Here is a 13,292-nt window from a genome sequence, read left to right as displayed (position 1 = left end):
ATCTTCTGTCCTTTAATACGGAGACTACATTAGGGTCAAACTTTGCACTATTTCCACAATGATTCTAGATGCTGCCAGTTCAGAACTTAAATCATACCTGTTTCATAACTACATAATTGCATTTTGAATTTTGTTGCCAAACCATCCTGAATACATATTTTAATTAACAACGTATAATTATAAACAGATTTTGACTGCTAGGCATCATTCACTACTTCAGTAGCATATAATAATACAGTTCAATATTGGCTGTTTTGCTAAATATAGGGAAAGGTTTGTAAATGTTATAACTCAGGGTACGTCTACACTACAGCGCTAGTTCGAACTAACTTAGTTCGAATTAGTTAATTCGAACTAAGCTAGTTCGAACTAACGCATCTAGAACTAAAAACTAGTTCGAACTAGCGTTTTGCTAGTTCGAACTAGTAAGTCCACATTGAGTGGACTCTGAACAGGGCTTAAGGATGGCCGGAAGCAGTGCCGGCAGGGCATAAAAGGAGGACTTAGAGCATGGAGATGCTGTCTCAGGCTAGCCGAGGGCTGCGCTTAAAGGGACCCGACCCCCACCCCGGACACACAGTTCTAAGGGGTGCCCCGCTTGCAAAGAAGTTCTGGCTTGGAGTGCCCTGAGTGCCCACACTGGGCACATCACACCACTCGGCCATCAGCCCGGCTGCACTTGCCGCAGGCTGCCATCTGGGGAGAGGGAGTAATTGGGGGGCTGCAGGAGAGCTTCCACCCCCCAGAAGCCCACAGAGCCAGCCCAGTCCTCCCCATCGGGGGCTCGTACCCCATTCCTCCCTCACCTCCTTCCACTTACCCTTCCCTAGCCCCCCTTCTTATTGAGGTACAAAATAAAGATAACGTTTCTTCCAACATTGACTCTGTCTTTATTGAACAAAACTGGGGGAGACTGGGAAAAGGAGGTGGGAGAGGGGAAGAGAAAGGCTGGGAGAGGGGAGGGCAACTAACATGATCAGGGGTTGGGAACAGGTCCCAGATGAAGAAAGGCTACAGAGACTGGGACTGTTCAGCTTAGAAAAGAGGAGACGGAGAGGGGACAGGATAGAGGTCTCTAAAAGCAGGGGTTGGGTGGAGAGGGTGCATTCATAAAAGTTCTTCCTGAGTTCCCATAAAGAAGGACTAGAGGACACCAAAGGAAAGGAATGGGTAGCAGGCTTGAAACTAGTAAGAGAAAGTTGTTGTTCTTGACAAAGCAAATAGTTAACCTGTGGAACTCCTTGCTGCAGGAGGCTGTGAAGGCTAGAACTAGAACAGAGTTTAAAGGGAAGTGAGATAAAGTCATGGAGGTTGGGTCCATGGAGTCCTATTAGCCAGAGGGTAGGAGTGGTGTCCCTGCCCAAAGTTTGTGGAAGGCTGGAGAGGGATGGCACGAGACAAATGGCTTGGTCACTGTCTTCGGTCCATCCCCTCCAGGGTCCCTAGGGTTGGCCGCTGTCGGCAGACAGGCTACGGGGCTAGATGGACCTTTGGTCTGACCCAGGACGGCCATTGTAAGCTCAGGGCTCAGTGTCGGGGGTCTCAGTGGACCCCCTTGATTTTCATGCACACCTGGTCCTGGGTGGCCAGGCTGGCAGCTCTCCTGCCCTAGACGGCCACTTTCCTGTGCCTAGTGCGGAGATCGTGGACGAGGTCCACGATGTCCGCACTAGCCCAGGAAGGTGCCCGCCTCTTGCGGTCCAGGGCAAGCTCCCGGGAGCTGCCAGCCTGGTCCCGGCAAGAGGGGGTGGGCTGGGGGGCATCGGGTGGGTGGCTCTGTGCCGTGCCAGGTGCAGGGTCTGCTAGCTGGGTGCTGGCAGGCTTGCACCTGGCACGGGCACCGTAGCCAGCCCGTGCCCCTTTAAGGGGTCCGGGGCCGGGAGGGGGGCATAGAGTTTCCCTGGTGTTGGCCAGAGTGGCCACCAGGGAAAGCTGGGGAGGGCTAGCCTCCCACTAGTTCGAACTAAAGGGCTACACAGCCCTTAGTTCGAACTAGCTAGTTCGAACTAGGCGTTAGTCCTCGTAAAATGAGGTTTACCTAGTTCGAACTAAGCGCTCCGCTAGTTCGATTCAAATTCGAACTAGCGGAGCGCTAGTGTAGCACCTATTAAAGTTAGTTCGAACTAACGTCCGTTAGTTCGAACTAACTTTGTAGTGTAGACATACCCTCAGTCTTCACAGTTCCTCCATTTTCAGTAGTACAGGTAGTTAATATTTGATTGTATTAGATACTACCTCATTTTCCTGTTTTTGGAATGTATTATTTTATTTTGTGTTCTGTTGTAGATGTTGCTGCACTGGCATGTGGCCGTGAATTCCTGGTTAATTCAAGTCAGGTATTGTTGGACACAATGATGCAGCTTCTGGGAGACATGAAGCCAGGACTTTGTACCAGACTTAAAGTGTATGAAGGCCTAATATTTTTAAAAAGAAGATGTTAAGTTACAATGTAGACAATGATTGTTGAGATCCAGGTTTCTTGGTTAAGCTGTGGTTAAAGTCTGGACCCCAGAGAAACAATTTTCATATCACATGTGTCCCTATTCATTGAATGCATACGATGGTGTGTAATATACCCTGGGCCCATTGCAGAGGTGGTCAGTAGGTGGACTGTGTGCCAAAACCAGAGTGCCAAAGGCTTTTGACCAGATCATGAAATTCCACAGGCAGTTAATGTGAGTGCGGTTAGTGCAGGTAGAGAAGTGGCTGGCTTCGTGCTAGCAGGCTTGGGGGAGCTGGTGCCTGGGCTGGCATATAACTCTGGGTGGCCTGCACCTCCCACTTACCTCTCTAAACAGAGCCAGGCTGACAGTGGGAGCCAAGGCAGATGTCCAGGACTGACTTGTAACTCAGGAGGGGCAGATGTTCCCCCCTACTCTCTCTAATTAGAGCTCTGCCAGACGAATTGGGGCTTGGGACTTCAGTCCCACAGGAGGCTCCAGGCTGCATGCTTTGGCTGTAGACTCCAGCCCCAGCATGCCTGGAAGGGGCGGAAGTCCTGAGCCCCGGCAGTGCAGGAGAGACTGAAGCCGCGTCCCCCCGCTCAAGTCCTGGTGAGGCTGAAGTCCCAAGTCCTTGTATGTTTCATGCAGGGCTGAAGCAGCAAGTCCTAGAATGCCGCTGGAGGGGCTGAAGCCCCAAGTACTGGCATGAATCCTGGCAGGGCTGAAACCCTGAGTTCTGGAGTGCCCTGTGGTTCCCTGAAAAGCCTCTGATGCTCTGGGTTTGGACTGTGGTCTGCCCATTGACTATCCCTGATGTAGGCCATTATTCCTGCAGCTCTTAATCTAATGATCCTGTCAAGGATCTGCCCCCATGAGAGCACCCCTTCTGGATGAGACTTGGATTCATACAGATCTAGTTCTTTTAATGGGAGTGTGTGGTGATAATCTAGCAGTCATACAGACTCTCAGCCCTCCTTTTGGCTATATCTCCCCTTTTCCAGAGTCACAGGTGAAACGAACAACCCAAAGGCTACAAAAGGACAACCCTATAGGCTGTTCTAGGGATGTGATAGTGTAAACAGTTCACAGAGGGCCCCACTGCCCACACCGCTGCCACACTGGGATCAGGCTCCCTGCGGGCACTGGCTCCTGCAGAACCGCCTGCCCTTTCCCCTCACCCCACTGCTGCCTCACGGGAGCAGTGGTGTCGGGGGGAGCGGCTCCATGGGAGCCAGTGCTTATGGGGAGCTTGCTTAAAAGCTGACTCCCTGTGAGCACCAGCTCTTGCCTGCCCCTGCCCCCGCCCCCGCGTGTAAATATGTAACTGCTGAAATTTTCATACATTTATCTGAATGAACACTTTTTAACATCCCCAGGCAGAGTCCTCTGGGTCGCCAGCACAAATTTTAGGGTTAAGTCTCTTCCCTCTTTTGGCATAGGAGATCTGTGTTCCATTTTTGTGAGGACAAAGATGCTGCCAGCTATAAGGCTTCTTCCTTAGATCTGGGAAACTTAAGGATCTGCTCCCCTTTCTAGCTGCCAACTGCTGAGTGGAGCTTCCTCCCAGCTATTGCAATAGTTCATCCACTGTTGGCATTGAATAGGCATTGAATTTTGAAGCCACTTTGACCTTTCAGAATCAGTCTAGAAACATGTCCTCCCTTAACTGTGTGATTCTTCTACTCTGTGCTCCCTTTGGAGGCTACATTGAAAATAGCATTCATACAAAATCTGGTCCTTTTAGCAGGAACATTCAGTGACAATCTAGTGGAAGTGGGCTCTTAGGCCTCCTTCAACCAATTTCGCCCCTTTTCAGAGTTGTAGGCCAAACAAACAAACACACAATCTAGTCAGCTCTGAATACATTTAAAAGACTAAAGTGCAGCATGAGGTACCTGGCGCGAGCCAGGAATCAGCTGGCCCGGCTTGCGCTGTGTCTCTCCTGCTGTGTACCAGCGGCAGGCTCCAAATACATTTAAAAGGCAGAGCCACAGCGGGGTTAGCTTCCAGTGCCATGACCAGGCTGGAGCATGTCCCTCCCGCACTGCCTCCTCCCCCCCTGTCTCCTGCGTGGGCTGGGAGCCAGCAGCCTCCCCAGGGCTGGAGCAGCCTAAGCATTACCCATGAAGGGTGATACCTACCAGGTAACTGGTTAACAGGTTATCCATTTACATCCCTAGTGTTTATGTTTATTGTTACAGATTGATTTAGCGTTACTTAATGGCTGTTTTGCTGTTTCCCAAGTGTAGGGCTTGGAAGTCAGCATTGAAAACAGGATAGACAGTTTTCATATTATTTGCTATTTTTCTTAAAGCCCTGCTTTCTGGAATCATATGATTACGTGAGAATCACAATTTCCATTTTTTAAAAAAATGCAAATTTCAAGCCCTCTTGATTGCATAGAAACGCTTGAAAATGTGACCTCTAAAGGTTCAAAATCCGTAAGGCAAATAATCCCCCCTAACCCAGACTTCTACAAATCTCTTGATTTTTAAGCCAGTCTTACGAGTTTTTTGAGGGGTTCCTCTCGATTTTTGAACATTTTGCAATACCATAATCATTTAGTGATTAAGGGGCTTTCTTTTGGAAATTAATTTTAAAAATAAATTCTTTATTGTAAAAGCAACTAATGCTGATTGCCATACAGTTTCTCATGGTATGAATGCCAGCTACCTCGCTCGCCACAGGCATTTTAAAACATGTGCAAGTCAAGTCTACAGAAAAATCAAAGACTCGGCAGGAAGACATCGAGTTTATAGAGTAGCAACATAAAAAGTCCATCCAACTGGGTTAGCATACAGCCTAGAGAAGACACTGCACAAAATCTCATGTGGCTCAAATTTTAATTCCAAATTAATTTTATAGCAGTGCCACAATAAATTGTGCAGTATCTTACATAATATAGTGATCATCTTTGATCTATTTATAGTCTGCTTGTGATGAAAACTACCATGTAATATTTGGTGTTGGATAAAAAAGAGTATTTATCACAGTTCTAGTATCAATACTATATTAATGAAGGGTAATGTGACTGATATTTATGCTTTGCAGATTAAGGTGACTGGATAAATATAGGATTTGGATTCAAACCAAAGATTCATCACAACCCTGTTTTAAGTGACAAAAAAACATTCTTTTCTCACTTCTGCCTTGAAAACTGACTCTTGCAGGCTTAGGGTTAGAGAGAGTAGACTTGGCAGTCAAACTTGTAAGGCCTGTATGGCTACCATACGATGCATGATTTATTTTTAAGAGCTCCATACAACTAAAAGCTATACAAACAAGTGCAAGTCTAGACTCAGAAATCAGATTACCTCTTTTCTGCTGACCAAACAAAATGCTGATTTAATACTTTTTGTTTTCAATTAATTACTTTATAAATAGGTGGAGCTAGTTCAGAGATGTGGTGACTGGCTTAAACATTTCCAATTTTTGTTACTTGGAGGGTGGAGGTAAATAGGACTAAGAGTCAGAGGAATATAATAATAGGGATAAGGGCAAAGGAAAAATAGTGGGTTTAAATACAGAGATGATGAGGGAGCAGTAGAGCTGAGAGTGGCATAAAGAGCCAAGGAATGTTTTCACATTGTGTTATTATTAACAACATACTATTACTTTGGGCTTAAATCTTTTGAGTGGCTAGCAAAATGGGTTTAAATATCAGGAAACTTCTCCCAACATTCCAGGATTCTTAGTTCACCACAATCACACAAAACAAACACGCAAATGAAAAATTCAATCAAACAGTGTCCCTTTATGTCATTTTAAATCTATTTGACATTTCCATTGAAGGACAGATTGAAAGACCATGCATTGAAGGACAGATTGAAAGAAACAAGCAGTGTAGATGGGTCTGTTTTGCAAAAAAAGTCTTTTTGCACAAGAACCCGTATGGTATATGGGTATATGGGACCTTGTGCAAAAGGGTTTTTTTGCGCAAAATGGACCCGTTTACACTGCTTGTTTTTGAGCAAAAACCTCATGTGCAAAAAGCATCGGCAGAGATATGCAAATGACAGCATGACAAATGCTAACGAGCACTTGATTAGCGTACCAACCCTGCCGACAACAGCCAATGGAGTTGGTTTTGTTTGGAGGCAGTGGATACCACTATACCTCCTTTAAGGATGATACTCCAGGAGGCATGGTGCCTGGCTGGGATAATTTCATGATCTCACTGATTATTAAGACACATTGTTTGGCAGGTAGAGTATACTACAATGGAGTCTAACCATTTCTATTTTAATGACTTCTTTGTAGGATTTTGTTTTACAGTGTGCTTTACTTGTAGCCTGATCCTGTGAAGTGTTGAGTGACATCAGTCCCTACTGAAATCAGTATGCCCAGCACTTCTTTAATTTGGGACAGCTACTTTAACAGGATCCCTTCCATAGAACAGATTTAACCTAATGATATAGAATGATTGACTGCTGCTTTAATTGGAATTGAATTAGCATACATTTTATTTGACAAGGGCATGAGTGGCCAGTGTGAGGTGATTAAGAGGTATTAAAGATGTGAAATTCTAAGCTGCTTTTTTAATGCAGAGGTTGTCAGAGATCAAAAGAAGAATGAAGGAAATGCAGCAAATTCATTTAGTTATTTTGATTCAGAATAGTCATTGTTACAAAATTTTTGCAACCCTTTTTAAAGTGTCCCTTTCATTTGTTGAGACAAGCAGCTTAATCGGGACGATAGGCTGCTCTCTGGGGAGTCCTAGTTAAGAGGATTCAGTTACATGTGTAAGGATAAATCATGTAAGGCCAAATCTTGCTTGCCCTATTCATGTGAATAGTCCTATTCAATTCAGAGGAATTTAAGTGCTGTCAAATTGACTGACTTTTACATGATTACAATATTTTGATTTATAAATTTAAATATCATCACACACGTTGTACTCCTGTAGCTGTAGGTATATAACATGTGACATAAGTACATATCTTTGTATCTTATATTAAGTTAGAAGTATGCATAAGCATCTAGCCACCTGGTAGATGCTCATCCTAAATAATGTTTAAGTATGAGATGCAGTCTAATCACTTTTTCAATTTTATTTTAGACTAATGCTGATGTCACTGTACAATGTGAGCATCAACTTGAAAGGCTTGAAGTACATTAATGAAAGTCCAGGTTTTATTCCATTACTTTGGTGGCTATTGAATGGTAAGATTGTTACAACAGACATTAAAATTATGGACAATAGCTGTGAATAGATATGGATAATGTCTGAGGAGGGATTCAGATCTGTGACCATGTATATTTACATTTTATCAGATAATAAAGGTCCAAAGAGAGGAAAATGTTATTCCTAGCATGTCTTTGCCAGAGGCTGGGAATGAACAATAGAGAATGAATCACTTGATGCCTATCTGTTTTGTTCATTCCCTTTGGGGCACCTGGCATTGGTCACTGTCAGAAGACACAATACTGGGCTAGATGGATTTTTGGTCGGATCCAGTATGAACATTCTTATGTTCTTAAATAATTGAGGGGATGAATATAAGGTTTTTTTTGTCAGTGGTCCTGGTGTATAACATTCCATTCACGTAAGAGTTATTGATGGCAGTTCTTCCAATGAGGGGAAGGGAGAAAACTGATAAAGCAAATGGAAGACAGCTGCCTGTATTTGAATCTATGAATTTTAAAATATCTTTGATCTATGAGACACCATAAAAATGTAACCGCTGAAAAATATGTAGCTTATGGTCAGTCTTAGTTTTTGATCTTGAAACAAATTAACCATGGCAACTAACTCATCCCTGGTATGAGTCCAGTTTCTGGTGATGAGATCCAGCATGGTCTAGTGGATGGGGCAGTGTACTGAAAGTCAGGAGATGTAAGTTGTATTCCCAGCTCTGCCAGTTGTGTGACCTCATGTAAGTAAATTCACCTCTTTGTGTTGATTTCCCTTCTCACGTATCTTTTCTGTTTAGCCTGTAAGCTCTTCAGTGCTGGGTTTGCCTCTATATCTACAGTATCTAGTGGAGTGGGGCTACTGTAGTATAAATAATAATAATAGACGTTAATGGGAGTTGCACCTGCTGATGCAGGGTTTGGATTTGATGCTTGGAGTTTGATCTATTGTATTTCAACAGTTGGGATGTCCTGTATGTCACATGGCGCTCTCATATATTTTTATGTAAAAATTATGTACTCAGGCTCATTATCAAATAACTTTTTCTTCACAGTTAATTATACCTAACAGCCTCCCTGTAAAATATCATACCCATTTTATAGATGTATGCATAGCTGGGGGAGATGAGTTGCTCAGTGGAGAAACCTGAGTATATGATCTTTTGCCTGGCAGTGCATAGAAAGCTTACATACATTGCTCCACATTTTCCTCTTTATGTCAAGCTAATATTTAGGTCATTTCTCTAACAAAAATTAGGTGACTAAAGCTCCCAAATGTTCCATTCAAAAGGCCTTGATAGACAAAATTGGCTTAGATATTTGATGTGATTTTTTTTTTAAATTAAAGCTTCTACAATCACACAAATGGAAAGAGTATGATATACAATTGCAACTGTTGATGTCAAGATAGGCTGAAAGGCTGATCTGTATTCTAAAGGTGTTGCTTATCTGTGTCTGGTATGAGGAGAAAAAGACAGGCTTATATAATACCTTCATTTTCTGAAGTTAAAATTCTTACATTCTGAGAAAGGGCAAGGGTTCCCATGCAGAGTGCATCTGCCAGTTCAGATTCCTCTGTGCTGCTTCCAGTCGACAGAAATGGCTGAGTAGTTTGTGCATCTGGACCCACAGTACTGAGCAGAGGATGAGCCCAGGATTGACTCACTCCCATCCTCTTCCATAGCAGGAGGTCCAAGCAGTTTCCTGTGCTCAGGGCTTTCTTCATCCTTTCATATCGACTTAGTTGTTTTGTTTTCATTTATCTCTTTTCCACTCTTGTTCCTTTCTTCTCTTGCTTGCAGTGTCCAGTCTTCTCAAACCTTGTTTGCCAGGATCCATGACCAGAAACATCAAGCAGCCCAGTCCTGCCTGTTTTCATTTTCACACACTCCTTAGCAAGGGTTTGGACTTTGGTGCACTAGTTTATGCAGTCTGAATCACCCTGCTTAGGCTGAAGTAATGAAGGAGACTCCTGGAAAGAGCAAACTGGGTATGGTCTAGCTCCTGTGATGCCTGGACATTCCACAGCTCTTCGGCCTCGTCAAAGGCCTTCACAGTTCCCATTCAAGGAGCCTTTCACAGTCGTCCTCTGATTCTTCTGCCACTGCCATTGCAGGCCTTGTTCCAATACCCTTCACCTTCTCCGTCCTGGAAGTGTCTATGACTTGGAATTTCGAAGTGTTTATGGATTTATATTCCAGGAATCTTCCTCTGCTTTCCCTTCCCATGAGAGCCTGTGTGATTTCAGTTCTCGTCAGGGGCCAGTATCTTTGTGGTATTGGCTAGGCTAATGCTATTATATTATCTACAGTCATGAAGTAGTCCATCTTCCTCAGCAACATAAACAAATTTCCTCTCTCACACAAAGCCTTTTGAGACTAATTTCTTAGTGCTTCATTTCTCTAGGCACAAGAAGTACATCTCATCTTTTACAAAGGGCTAGACCAAGAAAACCTTTCTCCATTCACCACACCATTAAACATCAAGGAGAAGCAATTGGTGATAGACTCAGATTTGCCATCTCTCCTGGAACAAAACAGTTGCAAGAAAAAATCACATTCTTTGGTATTTTCATTCTTTGGTATCTCTTTATGGCAACTTTTTTTTTAATAGAGCCAAAAGTTTGATTCTTCTTCGAGTGATTGCTCATATGTATTCCAACTGAGGTGTGAAAGCGCCATCTGTAAGGCTGCCGGAAAGTTTTTACCTCAGCTGCTACCCGTTGGGTTAGTTATGGAGTCCCCAGGAGTGGCGCCGATGTGATGCCCTATATATGACCCTGCCAACCCAACAGTCCTTCAGTTTCTTCTTACCGCCAGTGATGACTCTTGGAACTTGTGGTTCTCTTGCTTTGCAAGTGCTTCGTATCCCTTTGAACCTCTAGCAACTTGTTTGTTATTCGACCTTTCATGGAAGGTGGCATTTCTTGTCACCATTACCTCCACCAGATGGGTGCCAGAACTCCGTGCCCTCATGTCAGACTCTCTGTATACTGTGTTCCATAAGGACAAGGTTCAGTGTTGTTATCCTCACCCAGCTTTTCTCCCAAAAGTGATATCTGTCTTCCACACGGACCAGGACATTTTCCTCCTGGTTTTCTATCCTAAACCTCACCAAAGCCCGCAGGAGCAGTGGCTTCACTCCCCAGATGTCAGGTGAGCTCTCGCATTCTACATTGACAAAACTAAGCCCTTTTGGAATCCTTATAGCTATTCGAAACAGTGGTGAACTGGGTGAAGGGTCTGCCAGTTTCGTTGCAGCGCATCGCCTCCTGGATCACGGCATGCATCTGCATATATTATGACCTCACTAAGTTATTTCCACCACCTCTCATGGCACATTTCATTGGCTGCTTTTCTGTCCCATGTTCCTCTCCAGATAATCTGCAGGACTATGACATGGTTCTCAGTCCATATCTTCAGGTCGCACTACACTATTGTACAGCAGCCCACACATGATATGGCCTTTGGGGCTGTGGTACATGAGTCAGCTACAAATTTACTCCAACCCCTCCTCCTATGTAAAGCTTGTGACTTAGTTGAATTGGAATACATATTAGCAAGCACTCAGAGAAGAAAAATGATTACTGACCTTTGTAACTGTTGTTCTTTGAGATGTGTTGCACACATATATATATATATATAGAGAGAGAGAGAGAGAGAGACGGTCCCCGATTTACGAACACGTTACGTTCCAAGCACTTGGTTGTAACTCGATGTGTTCATAAGTTGGATTACATTCACTGACATATGGCCGTGCTGTTTGTAAGTGCGGATTTTGTTTGTAACTTGGGTTCCAGCTGTATTGGATGTTGGTCGTAAATACGAGTGGTCGTAAATCAATTCGTTCGTAACTCGGGGACCGGCTGTACTATCCCCGCCCTCTTTCCTCACTGTCAGAGTAGCCGGCAAGAAGGAATTGAGGGGCATTGGGTCAGCAGGGTTATATATAGGACATTTCACTAGCTCAACTCCAGAGGTCTCCACAGCTGACCTGATGGGTGCAGCTAGGAGAAAACTTTCCGGTAACCAGGCATGCAGCACACACACACGTCAATTGGAATAGATATGAGCAACACATCTTGAAGAACAATAGCTGCAAAGGTGAGTAACTGTGTTTTCTGTTGAATTTGGTCAGAGGTGTTACAGACTTTGAAGGGATTATTGTAATATTCCCCTCAGTTCCAGGGAACTTATTCAGGAATTTCATAAAACAAAAGCAACAAAGAATCAGTGGCACTTTAAAACCAACAAATGTATTAGGGTATAAGCTTTCATGAGCTGCAACTCATTTCCTCAGATGCTGAAAAGAAAAGGGGAAAAAAGGAAGGGATAATTTTATTTCTTTTCTCTTCAGCATCTGAGGAAGTGGGTTATAGCTCACGAAAAATTGTGCCCTAATGCCCTAACACATTTGTTAGTCTTTAAAGTGCCACCAGACTCTCTGTTGTTATGGAACAGACTAACACAGCTATCCCTCGGAAATAAAAGGGAGCAGGAAGCTCTTGAGTGTTCTTAAATATCTCCTCTCTAAATTTTCTCTTGAAGCTATCACAGTTCCATTTGAAAACTCTTATTTTGATCCAGGAAGTTTCTGCAAATGACTCTCTCTACTCTAGAGATCTCAATAAAGCATATCTTCCCATTCCTAAACAACGAGAAGTCCTGAGGCACCTTATAGACTAACAGATGTATTGGAGCATACGCTTTCGTGGGAAAAGACCTACTTCGTCAGATGCATGACATGCATCTGACAAAGGGGGGCTTTGCTCATGAAAGCTTATGCTCCAATAAAACTGTTGGATGTCTACACTGCATTCCTCTTTCAAGAGAGGAATGCAAATGCCGACGAACGAAATTGCAAATGAAGCGCGGATTTGAATTTCCCGTGCTTTATTTGCATAATTGCATCCAGGCACTATTTCGAAATACTCTATTTAGAAAAAAGAAATGCAGTCTAGACAAGGTTATTTCGAAAGAAAACCCTTCTTTCGAAATAACCCTTACTCCTTATAAAATGAGGTTTGAATTGTCTGTGGGTCTCAGAATTTTTTGAAGATTTAAGTAATTCTTCTGGCAGCACCTCTTTTAGAAGTCACCTTAGTTTACTGTTGCCCCAATGCCTTATTAATCAAATCCTCTAATTCTTAGATTTGTCTAAGTCTCAAAAAGTTCAAACTTCAACTTTTAAATCAGTGTACAAAAGAGTGCCCTTTCCCACTTCTGGACTGCATTCATCTCAGCACTCAATAACTTAAGTTTTCATCCTCATGCCTAAAAACAATTTCCTCCAAATCAAGTCTCCTGTGAGCAGCACTGTGAATTTATATTTGTCTTTATAAGCAAGCTTTTCTAAACTTACCTGATTACAGGCAGTCCCCGGGTTACGTACAAGATAGGGACTGTAGGTTTGTTCTTATGTTGAATTTGTATGTAAGTTGGAACTGGTACATATTGTAGGGGAAACTCTAGCCAAACATTTCTCCAGAGCTCAGTTTTATTCTCCCACACCTCACTTCCCTCAGTCCTTTATTCTCAAGCTGAGGTGTCTGCTGAGAAAAGCCGCTCCGCGTCTCCCTGGTCTGCTGGGGGGGGGGGGGGGGGGCACTAGCTTCGCATCTCCCTGGTCTGCTGGGGGGAAGCTAGTGCGGGGTTGCCTCACCCCGTTTGTAAGTAGGGATCCGATGTAAGTCGGATCCATGTAACCCAGGGACTG

General features: G+C 43.7%; 1 protein-coding gene across 6 annotated transcripts in view; it reads left to right on the top strand.

Annotated features, from left to right (window-relative positions):
• Positions 1 to 13,292, top strand: part of HSF2BP (heat shock transcription factor 2 binding protein) — a 60,586-nt gene that overhangs the window by 25,215 nt on the left and 22,079 nt on the right. For all 6 annotated transcript variants that reach the window (XR_012898246.1, XM_075912467.1, XM_075912460.1 and 3 more), the window contains exons 6-7: positions 2,287 to 2,404; positions 7,504 to 7,607. Coding sequence is in view for 5 of the 6 variants with exons in the window: in XM_075912467.1 (XP_075768582.1) it covers positions 2,287 to 2,404; positions 7,504 to 7,607 (222 nt within the window). In the remaining variant the exon portion in view is untranslated. The remainder of the gene's footprint in view (positions 1 to 2,286; positions 2,405 to 7,503; positions 7,608 to 13,292) is intronic.

The sequence above is a fragment of the Pelodiscus sinensis genome, chromosome 1 (genome assembly GCF_049634645.1).
Source record: "Pelodiscus sinensis isolate JC-2024 chromosome 1, ASM4963464v1, whole genome shotgun sequence".
Taxonomy (NCBI): domain Eukaryota; kingdom Metazoa; phylum Chordata; order Testudines; family Trionychidae; genus Pelodiscus; species Pelodiscus sinensis.
This window is presented reverse-complemented; position numbering and strand designations above follow the sequence as displayed.